General features: G+C 40.4%; 1 protein-coding gene across 15 annotated transcripts in view; it reads left to right on the top strand.

Moving 5' to 3' along the window:
- Nucleotides 1–5850: 5850 nt before the first annotated feature.
- RYR2 (ryanodine receptor 2) overlaps nt 5851–13517 on the top strand; it is a 383167-nt gene continuing 375500 nt past the window's right edge. For 12 of the 15 annotated variants that reach the window (XM_064708461.1, XM_064708450.1, XM_064708460.1 and 9 more), the window contains exon 1: nt 5859–6070. In XM_064708461.1, coding sequence (XP_064564531.1) covers nt 6023–6070 — 48 coding nt within the window. In that variant the 5' untranslated portion in view covers nt 5859–6022. Of the gene's footprint in view, nt 6071–13517 lie in introns of all 15 variants that reach the window. The other 3 variants (XR_010439574.1, XR_010439573.1, XM_064708448.1) reach the window with 2 other exon arrangements.

Raw genomic sequence — 13517 nt, 5'->3', positions numbered from 1 at the left:
CTCACATAATATTTATGAGAAAAATTTCACCTGCTGGCATAAAGGGTATCCAGTTGGAGAATGGTCAGTCTGAGTTTTGCATTGATTACCAAATTCTTTTATCACTAATTTATAAACATTTTAAGTAATGTAAATATTTCCCCACGGAAGAATGTTCTTTTTATTGCCTCTAAAGACAAAAGAATTAGTTGCTTCTCCAAAAGAACCTGCCAAAACCTTTGACCTATGGTAGCTTCTATCTGATTAATACCTGTAATGAATCCTAGCAGCAGTTCCATGTTGTTCCTAGTATTTGTGCTGTCTGCCTTCACCCTTCCTCCACCTACAATTGGTTGTCTCAGCAGCCAAGGAAAAAGTATTCTTTATCTCTTTAGAAAAAATGCAGGTTTGCTGTATTGCTGAAATTTCATTTTTTGAAAATGAAAGTGTGATTATAATGCCTTCTCAAACAAGTTCTGGGGTTTTTTTGAGGAAGACAAATCTCTTAACAATTATTTGCATTACTTAAGTTTCAGATTATGGATACTAAAATCTCTCCCAGAAAACTGCCTGCTGCTTTAGAAACAGGATTGTTATATATCACAGAATTGAACTTCACAGCAAAGATTGCCATGGTAGGAACAGGGCATTAAATTTTTCTGGTTTTATAAGTTCACTGGAAAATTGTAGAGTGGATTGCTGCATATTCATAAGAAGGAAGGCTTTCCCTGCCTTTGTTGTGCCTTTATAATAATAATGGAATTATTTATGTCCTCAGATATTAACTCAAACAGAATAAATCCGGAATGTGGAGTATATAGAATCTTACTTTAAAAGATTTTGGAAAGCCTTGAAGAACTGATTTTCTCCAACTATTTGCAAAATCATTGATTTTTGAGACTTGACAGATGGTTAACATAAATTATTAACAAAATCAGAATTACCTTCCTATTGATTCCTTTTCACTGGCTAAAAACTGATGGCATTTCATTTGCAAGAATGCAAGCTGAAGAAGGCACCAAAACCATTTGTATTTATCCATAAAAATGTGAGATAGATATATCCTCATATACATTATAGTCATATAGTACATATAAATAGTTACATAATGACATAACCTGTTACAAGACTGAGAAAACCAGGAAATTCTATTTTAAGGATGCTATTTGATGTGCTCTTTTAATTTAAACCAACATTTTTTAGAAAAATAATATGTTATTGCCCCCCAAACTCAAAATAAGGAGAAAAAAGGCCACCTTCAAAAAACCACTTCTTCTGGATTTGTGCCACACCATAGATTCCAGTGAATTTATCAGAGAGAACACCAGAAAAAGATTAGAAGAGCAATAAAAACATCAAAGGATGCAGAAACATGAAAACACAAGCACACTATTTTTCCCCAAAAGATAAGCCACAAGTTCCATAGTTCTCCCTTAATAATTCCCCTTTCTTCTGCCCCCTGCCCCCACCCCTCAAATAATGAAAAGAGAAATTAAAACTTTCAACTTTGCCAGGAAGGATGCTTCAGACAGTGATGGTTTCTTGGTGAGAAGTGTAATTTCCAGAATTTGGCACAGCCATGTTCCAGACTATGTTTAGACATGAGCTCTGTAGCTGCAGAACAGAGGTTTTTATAAAAAGAAAATTTTGCTGTCTAAATTTTATTATAACACTGTATCGCTGTGTAAATCCTTGCATACAGGCTATATATAGAGCACAAAGCATGTACCTGATGACAGACATGTAATTAACACTTATACTCTACTTTATGGGTTCAGGATAAACTCTAATTGAAGAAAATGCAGTATATCATTGAACTCCAGGGTGGTCATGACAAGCATATAACTAGGTGATCTTAGACATAATTACTCTCACTTAAACTCTGCTAATCTGCAATAAAATCTTTTAAATTCTGTGCAGAATTGAGTCTGCTAATTTTATTCTTTCCAAGTCACATTTGGGACCTAAAATGGCATAGATTTTACATTGACTCAATTTCATTGACCACAGGGTGTTGATTTATGACATGTGTCAGGAGCTGCCATCTTGCTAGTTTTACAGTATTTGGAATAACATGTTTGCCAGATTGATATTTGGCTGAAAAGTCTGACATGCTGCAAGAAGGAGCAACACAAAGAAAAAAGGATAGTATCTGCCCCATTTAATTCCTATTGCCATTATCTTATTCTGTGCTCCCAAGAAGAAAAAATAGTGTGGTAGTATATTCTGCTATAAAAAACAAAGAAACACCTGGGAGTTCCCTTCATGTTACCGAATACTGAATGTTCACAATATTTGTTATTATTATAAATAGCAAACATTGTTTGTTTCACATAGATTATTACTTTGAGTATGTGCACACAAAATTACCTATGAATCTTCCTCTAATATTTAATTTAGATGATTAAAATTTATGAAATGAAAGTGCTAAAATCCTTATAATGGTGTAAATTTATGTTCACTTCAGAGTCCTGCTGTGAGACCTCAGAAGCACTGTCACGCTGGTGCTGCTGTACTGCCTCTGCAGCACACAAAGAAACCTGTTTTTTTTTGTGAAAATTGCTAAGGGCACATTATGGATCTTCACAGTGCTGCTGCCTTGATAATCTAGGCTTGCAGGAGCAAGAAGCCCTTGCTGTGCAAAGGGAAAATGCCCTAAGTAAAGTATCTCTTGTAGTGACAATTACAAACAGCACGGACATGGGCAGATTTCAAGTGATATTTTAAGAAGAACAAAGCAAGAGCAGGACCACAAAAAGTCCACAGTAAGTAGCTTTTGATCGTTTTAGGTGGGAGAACTGGACCAAAAGTTTGAAAGGCTGCTTCTAGATCGGGTAAAAAGAAGTAGACATAGTACATGTATGTCATGCAAGACAACTAGATGGCTAACAAAACACAAACTGGAGCTGGAAGGGAACACCAGTTTTCTTGTGAAAACTTTCTGTTAAGCTTCAGAAGTTGTGTTAGAACCTTTAAATTCATAAACCAGTACAGGATTGTTTTGGCAGAAGTAGAAAGTTTTGTTCTGCATTTTTTCTATGGAAAGCACAGGTATCAGTGATAAAAATGGTCAGAAAAATTTGTGGAAAACAGTGGGTATGATGACATGTAATATAGACTAAAAATGATCAAGTAACAGTGGGGAACACAAAGTGAGTTGCTATGGGGTTGACTGACATCTTGAACCTTGGGACTGCCAGTCCTGGAGCAGGGAGCCCTGTTCTTCCTCACCCACACAAAATATGAAATTCTCCTGAATTCCACCTGTAAATATCAGCCATGGAGGATGTTTATTCTTTCATTTTCCCACTAGTTAATCTAAGAAATAATTCTGTGAACTTTACATTACTTCCTGTTATGATAGAAACGATCATGTTTTTCCATTTTAAACTATTATTTTCCATTGTTTTAACAAATCTGTTGCTTTTAATTATTCAGTGCAGTTAACCATAACTGCTGATTAAAACCTCACATTAGCTAAAATGCTGGAACTATATTTAATATGTATTTTGCACATGTTTACATATAATATTCTATGTGTAGAATATTTGTCCTTGATGCCCATAGGAATATTTGTCCTTGATGAGTAATTTAACAAGAAGCTTCCATCTACATTAGGCCTTTATCACCCTGTTCAGAAAGTTTCTGGAAGAATCTTTACTACTTTTTAACTTTACTTCCTAAGCAAACGATCTAATGTGGCCAGATACGGTGCATGTGTCTCTGTTACTGCATAATATCTTTTAAACTAAGTGGAAAATTCCAACAATTTCACAGAAGGTTAATAGTATCATTCATGCTCCCAGCCATTTCATTAGAACAGATGCATGGGTAAAGAAGATACCAGATAACACTCTTTGGTGTCTGAACAACTGCAGCATACATTTCACTCATATTAGACACCAACAAAACTGTGTGTTAGAGAAATATTACTGCCCTAGCATGAAAAAGCTTCAGATGGAATTTTTGTCTTCATAAACACCAAGGAGTCTAATTATGAGCTCCAAATCTATAAGAAACCAGGTAGGATCTAATTATGAGCTCCAAATCTGCAAGAAACCAGGTATGATCCGTTCCACAGTTCTTGGAACAATTTCCATGATGTCATAATGTGCTGAAAACTACAAAATGTTTCAGGCACTGATGTTATAGTGAACTACTTATAATTTTTTTCTTTCCTTTCTCTATAATGTCCTTGCTTTACATGCAGCAAGCAAAAAAGGTATCTAATCTGATACTCATCTTCAAAGCCTTATGGAAAGTACCCTGGATGTTCTATGGTCCAGACCTTTGACCAGGTGAACTGAAATTTACAACCGTATGAAATACACTCAGTACAAGTACTTGTGCTGAAACTGACTTGTGTGCTGAGCAGGAGAAAGGATAGTATGATAAAATATATTTGTTCAAGGCCTTTTCATGAAACCTAATTTTTTTAAACTTATCCCAATTCAGGACTTTTCTTCATAATTGGGGTCTATTTCAATAAATATCTCTCAGTCTAAATAATTTGGAGAAGAGATACTTAAGAGGCTTGAGTGAAATATGAATGAACAATGTCAAAAATGTCTTTATCATTCTTAAAAAATATATATTTTCAGTCAGTATTAATCTTGAGAGGTAAAAGTCACTTGAAATCAGTAGCAACTGAATCCAGGATATTACAGAGGAAAAGCTTAAGCTGTCAGAACTCTGGAGTTCATCTTCAGAACTTCTATATTAAACATTCGTACATTACTTGCTCTAGAGGTCTTATGGGTCATGACTGCTCTTGCAGTTTCCAATCTGTCAGACAAACAGGTTTTCCACTGCTGGAAGTAATGATAAAATCTCACACTGCCACACTTTTTCATGATGTCCTTGAACAGCATAAAGTTACAGATTATGGGTATAACTTCTCTAGAAGCACTTTCCATGTATTTTGCTATGCTAGCCACACAGTCTGTTTAGCAAAATAATTGTGATTTCATTATGTTTGCTCGTTTTGGTCCTTGAGAAGCCTTCTGCAGTTATACATCCCGCACAGATCTCACTATGTCAATGATCCAGTGTTAATTTTACTCTTTTGTGAGATAGCCTGCTGTCCTCTCCTCATGACCATAGCACTGCATTAGCAGAGGCTCTCTGCCATACATTTGTTTCAGAGTGCTGTTGCTGTTCGTACTCTGGTGGCTCTCTGGCTTGCCAGACTTCTTTCTGGAGGCCAAGCTGATGGCCATAGGTGTCCTTGTAAAGGTATGATCTGCACAAATGTTCATGAAAGATCAGCTATTCCCTGGCAACCCTTGACTTCACCCTATGGAAAACACATGGTAGCTATCCTTCAAGGAAATGGTATTTTAAAGCCTTACATTCGCCCCGGGTTAAGCTCACTCACACGATGGTTGAAATACAACACCCGCTGAAGCCATGTTATACCTTCCATCTCTTCCCCCCGACAGCACAGTCGGCTGCCAAAACAACTGGCTCGGAGCCGTTTAGTTCTCCCTCTCCCGAGGCATCTCTCACTGCAGCGCATCACGCCTAACTCCTGCGGGACAGCCGTGCCCAGGCAGGCACGGTGCGGGCCGGCCTTGCCCTGGCTCCCGCAGAACGGAGGGAGCCCGAGGCTCGGCCCGCGGAGGTGACGGCGGGTCGGGCAGCGGCGCCGGGCAAGCCCCGAGCCGGGCGCAGCCGCCTCTCCGCGAGCACCGGCAAGGGGCGCTGGGCGGCGCCTTTGGAGTGCGGAGGGAGCGGGCTGCGGATCACCTGCAGCGGCGGGGGGGGCCGGAGCTCCGCCTCCCCTCCTCCCCCGGTTAATCGCATCCCCCTCCCCGCGGCAGGCACAGGCAGCCGGGCAGCGCTGCCAACCTGCTGCAGGCGCACGGGCACCCGCACCCGCTCGCAGCCAGGGCCGGGCTGGGGCCGCCGGCTCCGCCGCCCTCGCACTTGCCCCAGCCCGGTGCGGCCGTGAGCCTCCTGCCGCCGGCCCGCGGGGAGCGACCGCCGCCGCCCGCCCGGGCACCGGGAGCAGCGCCCGGCAGAAGGAGAGACAGGGGCAGCCATGGCCGAGGGGGGCGAGGGCGAGGACGAGATCCAGTTCCTGCGAACTGTAAGCGCCGCGCTTGCCTCCCTCACCTCCGCGCCGTGGCGGGGCGCCGGGCGGGCCGGGGCTGTGGGGGCGACGCCCGGACCGGCCGGGGTGGGAGCCGGGCGGGGGCAGCTCGGAGCGGGCTCCGGAGCCCCGGCCCCGTCCCTCTCCACCTGGCAGCGTGTGGCTCCGTGGCCGGGCGGGGGACGAGAGCCGGCTGGCCGCGCCGGGAGGGGCGGAGGGGCGGGTGGCCGTGCTCGGCCCGGGCGGGGGCACCCGGGCAGCGTGAGGGCCGGGCGGGGGCGAGCGGCGCCTCCCCAGCAGCAGCAGCAGCAGCCCCTGTCCGCGCTGCCTCCCCAGCAGCAGCCCCTGTCCGCGCTGCCTTCCCGGCCGCGCTGTGTGCGCCTACTGCAGGGACTAACCGAGCAGCAGTCCCCAGCGCGAAAACTGCAATCACGCTCCCTTGGCAAAAATAGGCTTGGGGAAAAAACCCCACCTCTCTCACCCTGTCCCCTCCCCACGGAGGTTCCCACTAACTTGCAGGCGTTCTCCTCGCCGGGCACGGACTAATACGGCTTTTTCTGGCGTGCGCATCCTTTCGTTACTTCGGTCCAGAGCATGTTAAGGCGCTAGAGCGCTTCTTCCTTCCGTTTAATTAATGCATCGGGACTGCTGCATCTAATGCTTATCTGGATTATGTTTCTTCAAGCAATGCTTTTATTTATCTTCTCGGCCATCTCCCAAGTGCCTTTTATGTGCACAATCCTAGCAAGTTTACAGATAGGCATCTGCATCTAGAATGGGGGTGTATACAAACCGTGCCACAGTTTGAGGAAAAATTGCTGAGACATTTGTTAAGTAGAGCTGGAAACACTAAGACTGTAGGATATAGCTTAACTTCCCTTTTATTTAGTACAGTCTGATTTAGAAAACGTTCACGTTCAGTGGCTTGTAAGAAAATACATCTAAATGGGGGTGGAAAGAAAGCAACATAGTGTATGTGAAACATATTCATGTGCTGTTTGCGGCATGAAGAATCCTGGTTCTCAGTTGTCTTCCATTTCTATCAGAAACTTCACAATAGTACATGTATACCTTAGCGTTAATTTTTTTATTTGTTTGAGGACTCTTAGAAAATCTGCTTTTACAGAAAATACAGCTGTTACGCAACATTGTCACATTGTCACGAAGATCGGCAACTTTTTTTTTCCTGTCAGCATTATGTGACTTGTATTGTAGTGTTGCCTAACACCTAAAGACAAAACAGAAAAATATTTCTGTGAAAGAAAATTTGTCATAAAATTTGTCATCTAAATTTACGGGTGTTTTTACTTTTCACTGGTAAAGACTTTTGGAAGACTTGTACCATGGCAGCCTTACTGCAGGCGTGAATGTTAAGCTTAGTTCATGTTATCTGAATGCTTAATAGGGAAGGAGAAGCATTGAGCATGCTAATACAGCTCAGCACATCTACAGTGATGTTAAACTCCAGCACCTGACAGCAGCAGCATGTTATGTAAAACAGCACTCCTGATAATGTGTGTCAGGCTTGATACAGATTTGGCAGACCCAGTCTTAGATAATACTTGAAAATGTTTAGCATGTTGCATCAGTGGTAAAATGACCTTGAATATGGTAAACTGAGGCTTTGGGGAGGCATGTTGTGTAGTTTAATCAAAAAGGCCTGAGAAACCCATATAATCTGTAGGGGTGTGTAAGCAGTGATTTTTACTCTTCTTTTCCTTCCAGTTTGTCCAAGTTATGAGCATTACTTGGAAAAGTCAGTGCTTTTTTTTTTTTTTATGTACTCTTCCACTTTTATTGTTAGAAGGCATGGATTAGTGGTCTCTAAAGCTATTAGATGTGTGCAACTTTCTGCATGCCATTGGTAGAAAGCATTGGAAGTATTACCCTGGTAATTACTGCAGCTTTTCTTTTTTTATTATTAAAATACTGATTAGGGACAGATGGATTCATAAATGTTTTGTAGGTAAACGAGAACTTTTCAAATAACACTGTATGCAAGCAAAAAGCATTCTGTGCTTTCAATACTTTGAGGATGACATCTGTAGACCCACTACATGTACACAGTGGTCTTCATATTTTCTTTTTTTGGTAGGACCTGATAAGCTTCCTAAAATCTTTAGAGTCTACTCTGGAATGTAAACACTGTATTTTTTTAATGTTTAAAATTGCACATGAGATTATACTCAATTAAAAATGCCCTTTATTTGCATGAAGCTACTAGACTGAATTTGTATTTTTGCCACATGTTTATTGGAAATTCCGATTTTCCTCTCTTCTTCACACATTCCTATATGACTAATGATTCCTCTTCTTTACTTGCTTCTTTGTTTTGGTAAAGTGGCATTCAGCATTAGCTCCTGCAAATTCTGCTGCTTAGGATAGATTTTTGTTTCTTTTGGGAATAATTTGAGTTTGGTATGTCATTTCTGAGACATGAACACAACCTATTAATGCCCTGTATTTCTGGAAGCATCAGAGCTTACACTCTTTGGGACAACCTTGGACAGGCTGGAGCTCAGCTCTGTGTTGTTCAGTTCTCCTCAAGGAGCGCTTCTGTAGTCCTGTAAATTACAAATTACTTGCTTCTCTGGAAGCAGGGATCTCTCTCATTAGTTTTCCAAATGCTCCAGGTGGAGGTGACCTTGTGTTATGTGTGGCCTTTTTTAGGCTTGGATGTACATTCTCCTGACTTCTCCCACGGAATAAACACGTACTGTGCAGGAGAAGCGAAGGGCAACAAGTATCCTGCTGTGTGTTTATTAGTTGTGTGTCCAGGCAGGACACACTCTTCCCTGTAGGGGAATTTGTTTTTTATTTTGTAGTACTAGAAAGATCAAGGGTATATGTAATATAGATTTCACTGTTTGGTCTTTACAGTGAAGAATCTAAAATATTCATAATTAATACAGAAATCACCTGGTTTTTATTTGTTTGGTTTTATTTTTATTAGGATGTGTAATTTGAGGAGAGTGAAAATAATTCCAAGTTCCAGGAGAAAACAGAAAATATTTTCCCCTAAATACATAGCCTCCTTCCTTAATATACATGTGCAAGGACTTTGTTTTTTGTGACAAAGAACCCCATAAGGGAAAGCCTTTGCAAGAAATGGGGTAGCAAGCTGGTGAGAGGATTAAAACCACTTGCAAGATTTCAAAAAAATAGTGCCTATATTTGTCCCTTAAATTTTTTAAAGGTGTCCTGACTTTCAGGAGCAAGATGTACCTAAAAGTGATGGGAAATGTGTAATTTAGCTATTTGATCTTGTGATGTTCCTGATGCCAGTTTGGTTTTCTAGAGTTGTGGAGTTTCTTAAATTAGAGGCAGGTCTGCTTTTAGCTGTTTATGGTAGGAGACACCAACAGGACATGCTGAAGTAGGGCTGACAGGGTTATGTTTTTTTTCACTGTCTTCTGAGACAGTGATGACTACCATGCCTGTCAGGAATCAGAGGCGTAATCAGCGTGAGCAGCACATGTTCCCCAGGACTGATGGAGTCATCGTCTCTTCCCATCTCTTTTTTTTTTTCGTTTTTTTAAAGGTTTGAATGCTAGCATTCTATGTTGCTCTCTCTTCTAATGCCTTTTTGAAAGTTTTTTTAATTAGCTTGCAGTAAAACAGAACCTCTTGCTTGTGTGAATGTGTTCTGTGGTGTTTTATTTTCTACATGGATTTTATAGTTCTGAGTGTTACTGCCAGTGGAAAGTGTAAGTGTGCTTTGCAACGCTGGAAGAGTAGTTTGAAACAAATTTAAACATTACTTATTATTCCTGTTTGACATGCAAAAGATTTTTATTCACTCAATGCTGGGTCTCAGAATGAAGTTTATGGCAGAGAAGTTTGAAATGAAGAATGCTGTGTTCACATTTCAAGGACAGCAGTTCTGTGATTTCAGAGTCTCTTCTGTTCCAGATATTCCTCATTAGAGCAGCATTTAAACAATGTGTGCCACTTTATATCTGACTAAAAGTTGTATGCTTACATGCCATCCTACATGAAGATTCTTTGGAATTAGAGGACATGAAAGGAACCAGAAGAAACAAGATCTGAAGATTATTTTAAGATACGTAACTCAACAGTAAAAGAATTATGCAAGTCTCTCAGTGAAACAGAAAAGAAAAAAAAGTGTTGGTTTTTTTTTTTTAAATCCCTCACTGCTCTTCATGTGCTGCTTATCTTTTAAAGGGGTTTATCAAAATATGTGAGATTCTGCTAGCTGCAGTCATCAAACATACAATTGTCAGAATGCACAAAAAGAAAATGCTCAAAAGCAATCTTGGTTATTAGAAGCTATTTTAGAATTAAAATATGCCAAAACCCACTTTGGAAATCCTTTGTTTATTTAAAAAAGTGTTTCTTGTACTTGTCAGTATGTGACTTTTGAAGACACACCAGGGACTGGCACAAGAGACCACTGTTTAACAGCCCATGTGAGGGATGGCGTGGCTGAGATTGCAGCATTTGTACCTTCCTCTCTAAGGCACTGCACTGCAGTACAGATACTGAATATGATCTCAAATTCTATTTTGGAATTGAGCTGGACAGCTTGTTTGTAGTGAAGGGGTTTTAGCTACGACATGCAGTCCATTTCTTTTTTTGGAGATTACATGTGAACCTTTCAGGTATATTTTTTTTTTATTCCGAAATTGGTTGCCAAACATTTTATGCCATCTTTAAGATTATATTAGAGGATGAAATCACTTGTCTAGTGCGTGTACTGTCTTGTCCCATGTTCTGCATCTGGAAGTTGTCTGTATTTGATGTGTGAGAAGGCAGCTGGGGAAACTCTAGCTAATAGTTGGTCCACCAGGAAGTTTCTTGATAGCCCTGTGAGTTGGCTGACTGATATTCTGAGCGATAGAGCTGCATTTCATGTCAGAGTCTGAAGATGTTTTGATGCATCCTGCTTTTTGGAATTGTGAAGACCTGAGGAAAATCCATCATAGGAACCTAAAATGTGAACAGACTGTAAAGAGAGAATACCACTTATTTCTGACCCAAGATTTAGGACGGGCATGAGAGCTGTGTCTGACTTGTACTTCCCTATTTATGTGCTATATTATTACAGGAATATTTTAAAGGTGGATTTTCTTCTTACATGCTGTGTGCAAAGTGCACAGGATGATTCTAATTCAAGAAAATAAGCCAATCTTTCTTTAGCAGGGATATGGATTTATTGAAGTATTTCTCTGAATCAAGGTAGAAAACTGGAAGCTGTGTGGAGAAGTACTGACAGTGGACTGACCTTAGGAAGTATGTGAATTAAACTAAAAAGACAGAAATATTTTTCTTCTGATTTTTGATTCATATTGAAAATCTGCATTAGTTTTGGTGGTGTTTTCTGAATTACCCCTATGCTTTTGCTTAAATTTCCTGATCTGACTGAAATGAAGCTTTGTGTGGATGTCAGAAGGAAAATCAAGAAGTGCATATATTCCTATACTTCCTAATAAAACTTCAGTGATGTAAATTTCTTTCATTTGGTATTGATACATCAATAACTGAACTGTAAAATGACCACATTTTACCAGGGCGATTGAAATAATTTGAACTTCTTGCTGTGTTTGTTTGACACAGCTGTACTCTGGAATTTCTCCCAGTAGCAAAGTTAGGATAGCCTGGCATCATTTTCTGTCTCCAGAATTTGTATTCTGCTAGACCTGTACTATGTTTTGCAGGTGTGTGGCACTTCTGCCATGTGTGGCTGTGTTGTCTGTACCACTCTGGAAATGGAGGGCCTCTATGTCTGCCTGATGCATCTCAGTGACTGAGGAAAGGCATAAAGGAACTAGTTTTGATAACAGTTTAGGCCTTTTTTTACAGGCACCAACAGCAATGTGGAACTTACTGCAATATCCTGTGACCATCAGAGGCACAGCTGTGGTATTTCTTTGTTCTCCTTGTAAGAAATAGAGCAGCTTAACGGCACTGCCTGCACCATCACAAGAGGTCACCCCAGTTTCCTAACAAAGACTAGCAAGAGCTCCCATGTGGTTTTAGTGCAGTGTAGTTTTATACTGTAGTCCCTTGTTATTAAGTGTTATTAAGATTCATTAACTAATTATGGATTCAGTTGTTGAAGAACTTTTTTACTTTTTTTTTTTTTAAACCTAATAACCATGGAGCAACTTGTGAGGTAAAGGGCTTAAACTCTTCAAATGTGTTGCTGCTTCTTGAGCCCAGTGATGTTACTCAGCTACTATAGGTTGGAACAAATGTTTTTGAGGCATGTGATGTAGTAGAAGCTTTTCATAGCTTCTCAGCATTGCTAAATAAAAACAACCTGGTGTCTAAAGGCCTTCTGTTAGTAAAGGGAAAGATATGATAGGTAAGGTGTCATAACATGAACTTATATGTTAACTTACGTGACAGCTCCAATTCCTCTGTAACTGTAGTGCTCAAATGGTCAGATTTAAAGTAATATTGATGTGTTTATAAGAACATTCACACTAACAACTACATGAAATTGTAAATAAAAAGATGATGTCATTCCTTCAGTGTTGTGGCATACTTTAATGTTTGTCATAGTCAGGAATGACTTCCTTATAACTGTCATGTACTTGAAAAAAAGTATAAGTATATTAGACTTCCAGAGGGACTTTGGCAAAAATCTACAAGGTACCATTCTGTAAGATGCGTGGGTCAGTTAATTCTTAACGTGGATGGCATTTTGGTTCAGGACAAGTTTTTTGTCACTGAGATGGAGCGACGAGATCATTGTGTTTTGTGAGACAGCTTCCCAGAGGATTTGAGTAATAATGCTGCATCACAACAGACCTGTGTTACCTAGTTGTGTTTTACTTGAATGTGGGAAATAATATCTGAAGGATATTAGCTGGCAGAACCAAATGTCAAACACTGGGATGTCTTATCTCGCTACCGCTCTGAAAGCCTCTCTGGAATTCTGATGTGAAAACTGGGTGCACTGAATTTGAAGTATATCTCTGCTTAAATCCTTTTTTCAAAGGAATGATGAAAGAAAGCAACACAAAATTTGCATTGGCTGTCTGTGAGTTTTCCTGGAGGTTGCCAGAATGTGGAGTTGTATTAATGGAATCAAGCCAGAAATGGCTGTCTCTTACAGCTATATTTCTTCATTTTAAACCAGGCAAAGCTGGAAAAAACAAGTACCTGGGATTTGTGTGGGATGCATTCTTTGGCTTCAGAAACAGGAATATATTTTCCTTTGCTGAATGTGCCACATAATTCCCGTGGTGTATGAACATCTTCATTCCTGTGATGGGCAAGCAGAACTCCTTGTATATAAATTTAGGTGAAGGAATGAATGGAATTTGTAGAGTTTTCAGAGTAAGCCTAGGCAATTGGATAGATCTGCAGTAAGACTCAGTAAACTTCTGGATGTAGGATCCATTCACTGGTAACTGATCCTCATTGTACATCAGGCATGTAGCCATGCTGATAAACATTTGAACATCACCTACTG

The sequence above is a fragment of the Zonotrichia leucophrys genome, chromosome 3 (assembly GCF_028769735.1).
Source record: "Zonotrichia leucophrys gambelii isolate GWCS_2022_RI chromosome 3, RI_Zleu_2.0, whole genome shotgun sequence".
Lineage (NCBI taxonomy): Eukaryota > Metazoa > Chordata > Aves > Passeriformes > Passerellidae > Zonotrichia > Zonotrichia leucophrys.
Note: the sequence above shows the minus strand (reverse complement) of the source record. Positions and strands in the feature narration are given on the sequence as shown.